This window comes from Cynocephalus volans, chromosome 4 (assembly GCF_027409185.1).
Source record: "Cynocephalus volans isolate mCynVol1 chromosome 4, mCynVol1.pri, whole genome shotgun sequence".
NCBI classification, from domain to species: Eukaryota; Metazoa; Chordata; class Mammalia; order Dermoptera; family Cynocephalidae; genus Cynocephalus; species Cynocephalus volans.
Genome location: NC_084463.1, coordinates 125973947 through 125987778, shown reverse-complemented (window position 1 = coordinate 125987778; position 13832 = coordinate 125973947). Strand labels below are relative to the sequence as shown.

General features: G+C 35.6%; 1 protein-coding gene across 2 annotated transcripts in view; it reads right to left on the bottom strand.

Annotated features, from left to right (window-relative positions):
* Positions 1–13832, bottom strand: part of ANO3 (anoctamin 3) — a 409115-nt gene that overhangs the window by 48083 nt on the left and 347200 nt on the right. For both annotated transcript variants that reach the window (XM_063094283.1, XM_063094284.1), the window contains 3 exons: positions 8762–8844; positions 8198–8338; positions 7475–7639 (listed from right to left, as the gene is read on the bottom strand). In XM_063094283.1, coding sequence (XP_062950353.1) covers positions 7475–7639; positions 8198–8338; positions 8762–8844 — 389 coding nt within the window. The remainder of the gene's footprint in view (positions 1–7474; positions 7640–8197; positions 8339–8761; positions 8845–13832) is intronic.

Genomic DNA, 13832 nt, shown 5'->3' with positions numbered 1-13832 from the left:
TAAAATTTATTCCTCTAGCTGTAATTTTGTGACCATTAACCAACCTCTCCCTCTCCCCCTTGCTCCCAACACTTTGCAGTCTCTAGTAACTATTATTCTACTCTCTACTTCTGTGAGTTTAACTTTTTAGCATCCACATATGAGTGAGAACATGTGGTGTTGTTTATCTTTTTGTGCTTGGCTTATTTCACTTAACATAATGTCCTCCATGCTTATCCATGTTACTTCAAGTGGAAAAATTCATTGTTTTTTACAGCTAAATAGTTTTCCATTGCAGATATATATCATATTTATCCATTCATCTGTTGATGGACACTTAGGTCGATTCCGTATCTTGGCTGCTGTAAATAGTATTGCAATAAACATGGGAGTGCAGATATTGCTTCCATATACTAATTTTCTTTCCTTTGGATATTTATCCAGTAGTGGAATTGCTGGACCATATGGAAGTTCTATTTTTAATTTTTGAGGAATCTCCATACTGATTTCTATAATGGCTGTACTAATTTACATTCCCGCCAACACATTGTTAAGAGTTCCCTTTTCTCCACATCCTTGCCAGCATTTATTTTTTGTCTTCTTGATAATAGGTATTCTAAATGGCATGAGATGATATCTCATTGCAGTTTTGATTTGTATTTCTCTGATGCTTAGTGATATTGAGCATTGTTTCATATACTTGCTGGCCATTTGTATGTACCTCTTAAAAAATGTCAATTCAGATAATTTGTTCATTGTTTTATTAATTAAATTATTATTATTATTGCTGTTGAGCTGTTTGAGTTTCTTGTTATTCTGGATATTAATCCCTTGTCGGGTCAATAGTTTGAAAATATTTTCTCCCATTCTCCAGGTTGTCTCTTCATTCCGTTGATTGTTTCCTTTGCTGTGAAGAAATTTTTTAGTTTGATATAATCACATTTGTCTATTTTTACTTTTGTTGCCTGTGCTTTTGAGGTCTTATCCATCAGATCATGGCCCAGACCAATGTTCTGAAGTGTTTCTCCTACATTTTCTTTTAGTAGTTTCATAGTTTGGGGGTCTTAAATTTAAGTCTTTAATCCATTTTGGGTTGATTTTGGTATGTGGTGAGAGATAGGGGTTTAGTTTTATTTTTCTGCATATGGATGTCCAGCTTTCCCAGCATCATTTATTAAAGAGATTATCCTTTCTCTACTATATTTTTTGGGGGGGTGAATTTGTAGAAAATCAGTTGGCTTGTAAATATGTGGCTTTATTTTTAGGTTCTTTGTTCTCTTTCATGTTCTATGTGTCTGTTATTATGCCAGCACCATGCTGTTTTGGTAACTACTGCTTTGGAATATATTTTGAAGTCAGGTAGTGTAGTGTGATGCCTTTAGCTTTGTTCCTTTTGCAAAGGATTGCTTCGGTTATTCGTGATCTTTTGTGATTCCATACAAATTTTAGGATTGATCTTTCTATTTCTGTGAAGAATGTCATTGCTATTTTGATAGAAATTGTAGATCACTTTTGATAGCATGGTCATTTTCACAGTATAATTCTTCCAATTCATGAACATGAAATGTCCTGCAATTTTTTTGTGTGTCCACTTCAATTTCTTTCATCAGTTTTTTATAGATTTTATTGCATAAAACTTTAGCCTCCTTGGTTAAATTTAATCTCAGCTATTTTTTTTATAGCTATCGTATATGGGATTGCTTTCTTGATTTTCAGCTAGTTTGTTGATGATGTGTAGAAATGCTACTAATTTTTGTATGATGATTTTCTAATTTGCAAATTTACTGAATTAATTTATCAGTTCTAAAAGTTTTTCAGTGGTGTCTCTAAGTATAAGATCATGTCATCCATAAACAGGCAAAATTTGACTTTCTCCCTTCCAATTTGGATGTCCTTAATTTTTTCCCCTTGTCTAATTGCTCTTATAGAACTTTCAGTACTACACTGAAAAAGACTGGTAAAGTGGGTATCCTTGATATTTTGATGAGGATTTCTGCCTCTATGTTCATCAGAGATATTGGCCTACAGTGTTCTTTTTTGTTGTTGTGTCCTTGTCTGGTTTCGGTATCAGGGTAATGCAGGCCTTGTAGAATGAGTATAGAAGAATTTCTTTCCTTTCAATTTCTTAAAATAGTTTGAGAAGAACTGGTGTTAGTTCTTCATTAAAAATATTTTTTAGAATTCAGCAGTGAAGTCATCTGGTCCTGGGCTTTTCTTTGATGAAATATTTCTTATTATTGATTCAATCTCAATACTTATTATTTTCCTGTTCAGGTTTTCTATTTCTTCATGGTCCAATTTTGATAGCTCCAAAATTTCTATTTTGTTCTTTTTTATAATATCTATCACTGTTGAATTTCACATTCACATCATGAATTATTTTCCTGATTTTGTTTTGTTGAATCATTTTTCTATATTCTCTTATAGCTCACTGTTCCTTTAAGGTCATTATTTTGTTTTCCTTTTCAGGCATTTCATAAAGATCATTTTATTTGGAGTGTGTTACTAGAGACTTATTAAGTTCCTTAGGGGTATCATGTTTCCCTGCTTTTTCAGGTTTCTTGTGTCCCTAAGTTAACATCTGTGCATCTAGTGAAATGGTTGTTCTTTCCGATTTTATGAAGTAACTTTTGTAGGAATAGATTTTTTTCTGTAGATGGGCCCCAGGGCATTGGTATGGTATGTTGTCTTTGGTTCTGGGTGGTGCCAGTAGCATGGTCTCCACGCAATTTCTTTGGCTGCATTCCTCATCAGCAATGTCTGTGATTGCCTCAGATGCCTGGGATGCAGGAGTTTGTGATGATAGTGGCATGGTTTTGCTGGAGGTGGGGTGCCAAGCTGTTTTTTGGGTCAGGCATGTTTAGGAGTGGTGACTCAGCAAGCAGGGCAGGGTGCTCTTTTGGGGGGAGGTATGAGGCTGCTGCTAGACTGGCTATCAGCCTGGGTGAGGGTACAGCCATTTGGCTGTACAGCAGGTTCTTTTTAAAGGTAGGACTTTCCCTGGACTGACACTATATCTTTGGTACTTTTGTCAAAAATCAGTTGGCTGCAGATGCAAGGGTTTATTTCTGGGCTCTCTATTCTGTTTCATTGGTCAATTGTCTGTTTTTATGCCAGTACCATGCTATCTTGGTTACTATAGCTTTGTATTATATTTTGAAGTCTTGGAGTGTGATGTCTCCAACTTTGTTCATTTTGTTTAAGATTGCTTTGGCTATAAGGGATCTAAAAAGACATTTTAAATATTAAATAAAAAGATAATTTTGTTTCGCAAATTAATTCAGAATTTAGATGAAGATTTAGATGAAGATATAATGCTTCCTAAGCAAACATAATCTTGATTTTAAAATATATATCTGGCGGCTTAACATCAACAAGATGGCTAACTAGAGTCACCTGGCACTTGTTTGCCCCACAAAAGGGGACCTACACAATAAGCAAACAACTATATTTCTACTGGAGTGCCTGAGAACATACGCTGGAGAGCACTCATCCAATGATGGGTATATAGATCGGTTCCAACTCTTGGCCATTATAAACAGCTGTAATAAACATGGGAGTAAGTGCCTTCTCTTTTTCCCTTCACAACTTCTGATCCATTATTATGACCCCCCCACCACCCCATTTCAGGTGCAATTGATGACTTTTTTTAAATTGGAAAATAGTTGATTGTACATATCTGTGGAGTACAGCATTGAGTATCAATACCAGTGTGCACTATGTGATGTTCAAATCAGGATAATTAGTATACTCATTATTATATAATGTAATTGATTTTCATGGCCCTTTACCAAATTCCTCCCTTTCCCCCCTTCCTCTCCCTCATTCCCATCCCCAGCAACCTCAGTTCTCTTCTCTTAAAAAGTTTAACATATTATTGTGATTATTGTATCTTTTTTCTTTTTATTTATTTGTATATTTACTTATATATTTATGTTATTAGCTCCCATGTGTAAGTGAGAACATGTGGTATTTCTCTTTGTGAGCCTGGCTTATTTCACTTAACATTAATTTCTCTAAGTTCATCCATGTTGCTGCAAATGGCAATATTTCAATCATTTTTATGGCAGAGTAATATAATATAAATATACTACATTTTCTTTCAGTAGTTTCATACTTTAGAGTCTTAAATTTAGGTCTTTGATTCATTTATAGCTAATTTTTGTGTGTGGTTAGAGATAGGGTCTAGTTTAAATCTTCTGTTGGATATCTAGTTTTCCCAGCACCATTTATTGAAGAGGCTGTCCTTTACACAGTGTAAAGAATAGGTACTTCTGTGTCTGTGTATATTTGTGGTTTGAGTTTTTTAAAATGGCACCTCCCTTTCTACTCTTTTGTGGCCTATGAGAGTATTGGTGTCCCTTCGATATGATGATTTCCATTCCTTTAGGTATATACCCTGCAGTGGGCTTGCTGGGTCATATGGCAATTCTATCTGTAGTTGTCTGAGGAACTTCCATATCATTTTCCATAATGGCTGTAATAATTTACTATCCAACCAACAGTGTAGAAGAGTTCCCCTTTCTTCACATACTTCCCAGCATTTGTTATTCTCTGTCTTTTTGACAATAGTCAGTCTAACTGGAGTGAGATGATATCTCGATGTGGTTTTTATTTGCATTTACTGGATACTGAGTGATGTTGAGCATTTATTCATGTGTCTGTTGGCCATTTGTATATGTTCCTTTGAGAAATGCTTATTCAGCTCCTTTGCCCATTTTTTAAAAAGGTTACTTATTTTTTACTGTTAAATTGTTTGAATTATTTATATATTCTGGATATTAATTCTTTGACGGCTGCACAGTTTGCAAGTATGTTCTCCCACTCTGTTAGTTGTCTTTTTGCTCTGTTAATTGTGTTTTTCTTTTCTTTTGATGTGTTTGTGTGTGTGTGTGTGTGTGTGTGTTTGAAGCTTTCTAGCTTGATAGAATCCCATATGTTTATTTTTTTCTTTTGTTGCCTGTGCTTTTGAGGTCATATTCATAAAGTCTGCATCCAGTCCTACTTCCTGAAGTCTTTCCCCTGTTTTGTTTTAGGAGTTTTATACTTTCAGGACACATATTTAATTCTTTAATCCATTTTGAGTTGATTTTGGTATATACAGTGAGAGGTATGGGTCTAGTTTCATTCTTCTGCATATGATTGCCCAGTTTTCCCAGAACAACTTATTGAAGAGGCAGTCTTTTCCCAGTTTATGTTCTTGGTGCCTTTGTCAAAGTCTGTAGACTTTTTTTCTCACCTTACTCAGAACCCTTTCTGCTTCATCCATTGAGCATTATTCATTGTGCCTTAAACCCTATTTTTCCAGCTATAAGATCCTGGATAACAGGACTATGATTAGTCATTTTTATGTCAACCAAACTACTTAGGATAAGAAATGGAGTTAATTTAAGATCAGTCTGACTGTCTTCTAGTGTTACCTAAAAATAAACTACTTAGCCTCCTTTTCCTCAGATAATGTGGCCAAGTACAATAACTTCTGTCTCCTGGAAAACTATCATAATATACCAATTTTGCTAGAAATAAGAATTTTTAATATCTAAAAGAAGGGTATCATAACAAATACAAAAATCTACGGTGTCTATAGACTTATAGTGTCTATAGGGTCTTCCTTCAATGTGCCAGTTTACTACCTACACTACCTTACTTATATTATCATACAGGTTTCCTAGTTCTAGCATTCTACTGTTTTCAATGTTTATTGTGCACTTCATGAGTCAAGGACACAAATTAAGTATTTTATGGCTTATCTGAAATACTTTAAACAATGTTCTTCCAAAAATTTAACTAAACCTGAAGAAAGAAGACTTTGGTAGAAGATGATAACTATTGTCCTCACATTAAAATATGCTCATTTATTACAGTGACCATTTACTTTTCTCTTAAAGCCTTCCCTGATTATTTAAAAGTTAAATAGCCAATGGTCCCAGCCCCCTCTAGGCTAAACATGCAACATCAGTAGCAACCACATTTAGAAACAACTGTATATTACCTGTGATGGAGTTTGGATATATTGTCCTCCCAGAACTCATGTGGAAATTTGATCTCCAATGTAGCAGTGTTGGGAACTGTTTGAGTCATGGGGGCAGATCCCTCATGAATTAATTAATGCTCTCCCTGGAGGTGGGGGTAGTGAGTGAGTTCTCACTCTATTAGTTCCTATCATAGCTGGTTGTTTAAAAAGACCCTGGCACCTCCCCTCTCTCTCTCTGCTTCCTCTCGCCATGTGATCTGCTTGTATCCACCAGCTGCCTGCCACTTTCTGCCATGAGTAGAAGCAGCCTGAGGCCCTTGCCAGCTGCAGCTGTCCCAGAATTGTAAACCAAATATACCTCTGTTCTTTATAAATTACCCAGTCTCAGGTATTTCGGTTATAGCAACACAAAACGGACTAATACAACCTGCATATAATATCAACATCATTATTTACATATTGCTCAGCTCTCTATATAAATTATCTCATGATGTAAACATACTACCAATAACATCATATGAATAATTTGGGGCAAGTTATTTGAGTACTCTGAATTTTAGTTTTCTCATTTACATAATAGAATAGTGACATTGCAGAGTTGTTGAAAGAATTAACATGAAGATATTACCAATCACTGCCTTCTGTTTTCGGAGAAAATTGATTACCAACCATAGACCTTGTTAAAAGGTAGGGCTAGGCATAATGTTGCCCTCTCGGCCATAGACATTTGGTCCACAAGTTAGTAAATGCCTGTGATATTGAAACAAATAGATGCTCTCTTTGAGAAATTAGCACTTAGAAATATCGGATGATCTAAGCTACATAAGCACTAGAAACCTGACCAACATGATGGAAAACAACAACAAAAAGATAACAAAGGCATAGCAATGCTACAGCACACCAGAGTATCACAGAAAAAGAAGTCATGGTTATGTAAAGACAGTCATGCTCCTGATAGAACAGGGCAGATGAGCAAAGAGAAGTACTGGAAAAAGAAGAGATAGGAAGGAAGGGAGGGAAGGAGAAAAATGCTTAGTTCTAGAGAAAGAAAAATGGAGTAGCTGCCTGACTGTTTTCCATTTCATGTGAGGTCTTGGAGATAATAAGCCTTTGCTTTCAAACAGATTTTCCTGTATCTTTCCAACAAATTCTCCTATGAGATTCAGCTTGCTTGAGTAATTTTCTAATTCAAACAATCCCTTGTTTGTTTGAAAAGAGCATAGCACCATCTGTAACACACACCACACACTCAATGAATGGAAGTTATTACTAACCTAGATTATAAACCCAAAGGGCACAGAAGACAATAGAAGTAGTGTTGGTTTTAATTAAAAAAAATCTATCATCTAAACTACATACATGAAATATTTTCTGTTAAATGAGTTGTCTTTGCCAGGAATGTGACTTGGTCTTATTATAGTTTCCACCTAAACACATTCCAAATATAAAGGAAACATAAACTCTCTCCTACCCACTCCTTTTTTGCCTATTAAAAAATAGTATAGCATTGTAAACACTTACGAGATTTAGCAACATAATGATTACAAAATTGATACAGACAGCAGCACCAGATGTTGCAAACTGCCAGTACTGTTTGATGAAATTCCACTTAAATGATGCAAAGTGTTCCATGACAACAAGGCGATACACCACTACTGCAAACACTGCAGTGATCACCAGAGAAATCTACAATATGAGAGAACAGAGGAGACGGTGCATATTTTTCATCATTAACACATTAGAAGCAAAATCATATATTAAACCCACTACCCCCACAGTTGAAGGTATTTATCTTTCCAAGAAAGGATACATAGATTTAATTTTCTCCTTTAAGAAGGTAAATTACATCAGAGTCAAAATAATAGTATAAAATTTAAGTTCTTTTTGTATAGTAAACTCGCCACACTAAAATTCAAATTTTGTACAAATTTCCTCTTACAAATGAAATGCTTGGTTTTACCACAGGGTATCTAATCCATCAGGGCAACACATATATATTTCCATTTTATCTTAGATCAACTCTGTTTCTTCAAAGAGTCAAAGAGTGAAGAGGCACACAAACTCCCTTTGTAAAATCTCCATGACTTGCTGTGGTTTCTAGTTTGTTTAACTGTATGTATTATCAAGCTATTGAAAAGGATAAGGTTTCTTAGAGCTTCGGGGTCACAAAATAAATTGGTATCACGGAACTTCCTTCTGAACCTGGAATCACACAACATTCTGATATGAATGGCTATACCGTACCATGAAGAATATGCCTGAGACAGAAACAAGAAGACGAGTGATTTTGTCTGAAGAAGGCTGATGTGGTTCAGGTTTTCCTGTGATGGGATTTACTGTCTCCATTTTGTAATACTTTGCTTCAAACTGGGGACGAAGTGTTTCCTATCAGAGAAATTAAAATTACCTAAATATCAAAGCCATAAACTTAAAAAAAAAAAAAGTTTCTCCAAGAGTTGATACAAAACGCCTATATTTAGCCTGCTTTTATACTATGTATTCACAAAGAAGCAACCTTTTAAAAATAAGATGCCAATTGTTTTCCAAATAAACCCTAAACTGTATCTTAATTAGCACAGTTTCCCACTAATGTAATTTAAAGAAACATCATAGAAGTGCTTTGAAAAATAAATATTTCATCATTGATATCTATTATCTTTATGAAATGAGAAACCTTCTTAGTAAAAAAAGTCAAGGGCAAATCTCATGGTTCTTAGCTGTTTCCAGCCTGGATGTTAGGGCAGTGAGTAATTTTCTGCTTCATGTGATATCCCAGCTTCCTTATCTCCTGGTTTCCTACCATCTTACCTCATCTTCTTCCCATTCGATAAGGTCCCAAGCGTAGATCAGTGTACTTCGTCTCCTTTTCCAAAACTCCAGGAAGACTGTGGCTAGAAAATAATAACAATAATAATTATTATTATGATTCTTTACCCAATTACATTACTTTTCTTCTTCAGATTGATACATTTTCATCATATCATTAAATTACTAAAATTAATTCCATTATTATTAAAGCAATAAAATTGGAATTTTCTTTTTCTCTCTCCCTCTTCTCCTTGTCTCTATACACTATCAGCATGTACTCCTAGAGGGGAGTGATTTTTTTCATTGAAATTAAGTAGCAGAGACTTTTGTTAGCATGACTCATCAAAGTGATGGTATGAGAAGTCAATATGAGTGAGCTAAATATTATTGTCCCATTTGACCTGTCCATACTAATTCAAAATTAAAAGACTTAAATAAAGCCTCCTCCAGGAATGACAGTAAAGACCAGATGCTACTTGCTTAGGGCTCAAGAGAGATAGTGTGGGGGAGAGAGAGGAAAAGAGCAAGGCTATCATGGTGGAAGAAGAAGAGACCAAGGAAGACACTTGTGGATGCATATTCTAGAGCAATGCTGCGTAGAATTAAAGATACTTGATGGAAAAAGCAAAATGGTGCCCGAACCATTATCTGGATTTTTTATTTGTTTGTTTTATGTAAATAGCTAAAAGAAAGATTGTTTTCTTTCTGGTAAGTGGCTCCACATTATACCATACAAGACTTTGTGGACATAAGTAAAAGCTCACATGTATGTTCTTAAATCTCTGAGGTACTATTCACGCATGTGTCTATCCATGCATTCATCTATTTGCTGTTCTTTTATTTGGGGCAAGACGCTCTAACCTCGGAGATTTTCTTATGTAGTAGAAGGAGACAGCAATATAAGCAAAGTTAACTTACATTTTAATAAGAGTTATAAAGAAGGAAGAATTATACAGCAGACAGAGAAACACAATGCTTTTCAGAAACACACACACACAAGTGGTTGATAGTCAAATAAGTGATGTCTTTTTCCCTGATTGCTGTAATTCTCCTCATGACATTGGTGCAAAAGAATGCCAGGGAAAGATGATTCTAAGGTTTTGTCCATTTTTTTTCATTGTAATTAAAAATTAGCACCAGTGTTGCTTAAAAAAAACCCCAAACATAGAATGTTTATAGTTAAGTTATCTTACATTTTACCACACTTTAAAATTTACAAAGCCCTTTCTCAGATGATTTAATTTTGTCACTCTCATAACATTTACAAGGAGATATGGCAGGTATTATTATGGCAGGTATTATTATTAATTGGATTTTGAAAACAAAAGTGCTAATTGACTGTATCCAAGATCACATCAACCATAAACGACAGAGCCAGGACCAAAACTCTTGCTAGTTATTCTCCACCTACAGTGCCTGGTTGAGGCAGTTCTCAGGTTCTTTTTCTTTCTTTATTTTCCCTTCCTGACCTTCCGTAAGTACTAGTATCCACTGATTTTCTGTATAGTTCTAAGAGTAATGACGGATAGAAGAAGCAAGACAGCCAAACTCCATTGACAGTAAGATGAATGAGGCTCTCCATACACTGGATCTGCTTGTAAAATAGCAGACCACAATCACTGTCACCAACAGAGAGATCTGAGACTTGACAGAAAAGTGGGATCCAGAGAAGAAAATAGGGGAAGAGAAACAGAGAAAGGGTTTATTATCAAAAGAAAACTGAAAAGAAAGAAAGCACAATGTTAAGTAAGCAAGTATAACATAGCAATTATGGGCCTGAGACTTAAAGTTTTTAATACAGTGCACAACACACAGAATCCTCAATCAAATTCTAAATATTACTGATCTCAGTCAAGACTTAAAGTTTAAACGTGTCACATACACTTTTCTTAATTTATTTATCTGGCAAATACTTCGACTGGAAGCATCTTCCACAAAATCTAAAAAATAAAGGTAATCTTGGATGTGATGTGATTTTAACTTGAAGGTAATGGCATTACAGAAAATACATGTGTCATTCTCAGAAAGTAGCATGCTTACTTTAAATTTCAATATTACACTAGACTTTGTGTTAATCATCAATTCTCAGCTTGTAATATATTCATTTTATTCATGGCTTATTTATTTGAACTTTCAAGTGAATCCATATTCTCACTTTTTAAAATCATATTACAAAGAGGTCATACAGAATAATTTACCAGTATGCCAAACACTGAAGAAGCACTGTAAATAAATTATCATTTACTAATCCCTACTAAACTTACTAATAAAAATAAAACTAATAATAAAAATATCTAACTTTAAAAATTAAAACTGTTTCTGGGGCTGGGGATGACTGGCAAATGGCACAGGGAACTATCTGAGGGGAGGAAAATATTCTATATTTTAATAGGAGTGGTAGTTATACAGTTTATGTATTTTTCAAAAGTGATCCAAGTATACTTAGGATCTGTGGATTTCTTTTTTTTTTTTTTCCTGACTGGAAAGGGGATGGCAACCCCCGGCACGGTGTGGTCTGCACCACGCTCAGCCAGTGAGCGCACCAGCCATCCCTATATAGGATCGGAACCCGCGGCCTCGGCGCTCCCAGCACTGCACTCTTGCGAGTGAGCCACAGGGCCGGCCCAGAATCTGTGGATTTCATTGTATGCAAATTATACTGCAAATTTACATGTCATTTAAAAATTAAATAAAAATAGAAAAATACTACAAAAATCAGGTTTTAGAAAATAATTTTTAAATACCATATTTTTTAAAATAATTTTTTAAATAACATTTTTAAAACAATTTTTTAGTTTTTAAAAATTGATTGAAAGTATTGACTTGATCCTTATGACAACACAGTGGTCCGCACCAGTTTTGTAGTTTTTTGCTTTCCCAATCTTATTAACTCTTGAGCTTAACAGTAGGGGGCTCTGACTTTGCAGTGAGGGCCTGGAAAGGAAATAAATGGGGTGCTGGGAAGACTATCTCTCACTCCATTGTCAGTTTCAGGGTGGCTGCAAACCAAAATTATAAACACAGGCAAGATTGGGTCTGAAGAGTAGGCTAAGCAACAAAAGGCCTGCACAGTTTCCTGGCACAGCTGTATTTTCTAGCCTTCGAAAGGGGAAAGGGCATTTACTTATGCCAAGACCTGAGCAAAAGGATGAAGCAGAATCATAAATTTAAGTTACCTCAAAGTCCTCTAAGATAGGTGAATAAAAGTGTGTGGCCTTGGATAAATACAACAGGGAAGTCTGGGACCTACCCTAAACTAAAAAGTGCTCGGTCCATCTAAACACATGCACATTCTAATAAGACATAATGAAATAAAGTTCTGTGTCACCCTAAGTGTTCAGCAGGATTTGCCCAACTGGCTCACGTTTTGCCCCCTCTACAGTAAAGAGTGGGTTTTAAATGATGAAAATGTGGGATGGAGGGCTAAAAATGTTAAGATCTCAATTCACTGACTTTGTCCTCCTAGAATTATTATATGAATTTAATCTCATTCTTGATAGCAGAGGGAAAGAGGATGGAAAAAAGGCATTGAGCTGGAATTTATTTCAGGATTGAGTACCAGGCATGGGAATTTCAAGAGGAAACAGAAACCTGTGAAGGACTTTATGAATCAATGACTTTGTAAAAGGACCTTATAAACTATGAAAGTGGCAAGCAAACATTAGTCATTTTAGTACAAACAGTGGTGAAAAGTTTGGCATGCATAGTTTACTCTGGGATCCTGGCTGGATCAGGCAGTATCTGAACAAATCAGCAGACTGAAAGGCTCAGACTGGTTTTAGGAGGGGTGGGAGTGTGGGGAGGTTAGAAGAACTGGAGAATTGAATCAGGGAGATTTATGCATTTAAACATCTTAGAGCTTTATAAATTATCCCAATGCCCAGACTACACCTCAGACCAATTAAATCCAAATCTCTCGGGACAGCATTGGTATTTTTTTTAAGTCCCCCCCCAAGGACTCCCAACATGCTGAGCACCATCTCCCAGAGTAAAAGCAGTTGTGCTGATGAAAGTCATGGTTATTCGGGTGGTAGAACCTCACTGCTAGAAGTGTAAGGTCAAGCTGTCAAGAAATAATGGCTATCATTTTGTTTTGATTTCCAACTATTTATAAAGCATTTTACTGATCACTTTAGATACATTACTTCCAATGTCTATAATAGTCATTCTCTCAATAGTTAAAAATCTGAAATCCAACTACATGTTCCTGGTGTATACAGAATGTGCCGAAAAAAAAAAAAAGGCTATTATCATTATTACCATCAGTTTTACAGATTAGAAATTTGTAATTTTGAAAGGTGAAGTGACTTGCTGATGTCACACAGACGGTTAAAACCTAAGTCATCCTAACTCCAAAGTTTATACTCTCTTTACTATACAATGCTCCCCAGGATGTTAATGTATAGATTTCAGAATAAAAATGCTCACTGGGTTCTATTCAATAATTCAGTTCAATCAGTGGGAATAGAAATCTGAAAACAAGCTGTGAAAGTTGTCAAGAGAGAAGTATATTGGAGATAGGTAGATGAGGAAGCAGAGAGAACAGTAGAAACCACATGGCATGGGGTTCAGAGATGGCAACTCTGATATAAGGGCAAAGGAGTAATGGCCCAGAATGAGCCTGGCAACAGAAGTTGTGGGATGGTGAGGAGGGAAGGAATGTATTAAACTCACTTCACAGGGCTGACCCATGGCTCACTTGGGAGAGTGCAGTGCTGATAACACCAAGGCCACGGGTTCGGATCCTGTATAGGGATGGCCGGTTCACCCACTGGGTGAGCGTGGTGCTGACAACACTAAGTCAAGGGTTAAGATTCCCTTACCGCTCATCTTTTAAGCAAACAAACAAAAATAAATAAATTCACTTCACATTACAATGAAATGCTTTAAAAATGATAGTGTGGTGTACAAGGTGAAAGCCACTTCGTTTATAAAGAATAAAGTGTCAATACAGATATAGAAGTAGGGAAAGTTTAGAAATATAGATGCATATTATGGTTAGGTAATAGACAAATTAGACATACAGGTATAGATACATAATGTCCAAAAGAATATATATCAAGAGTTAACA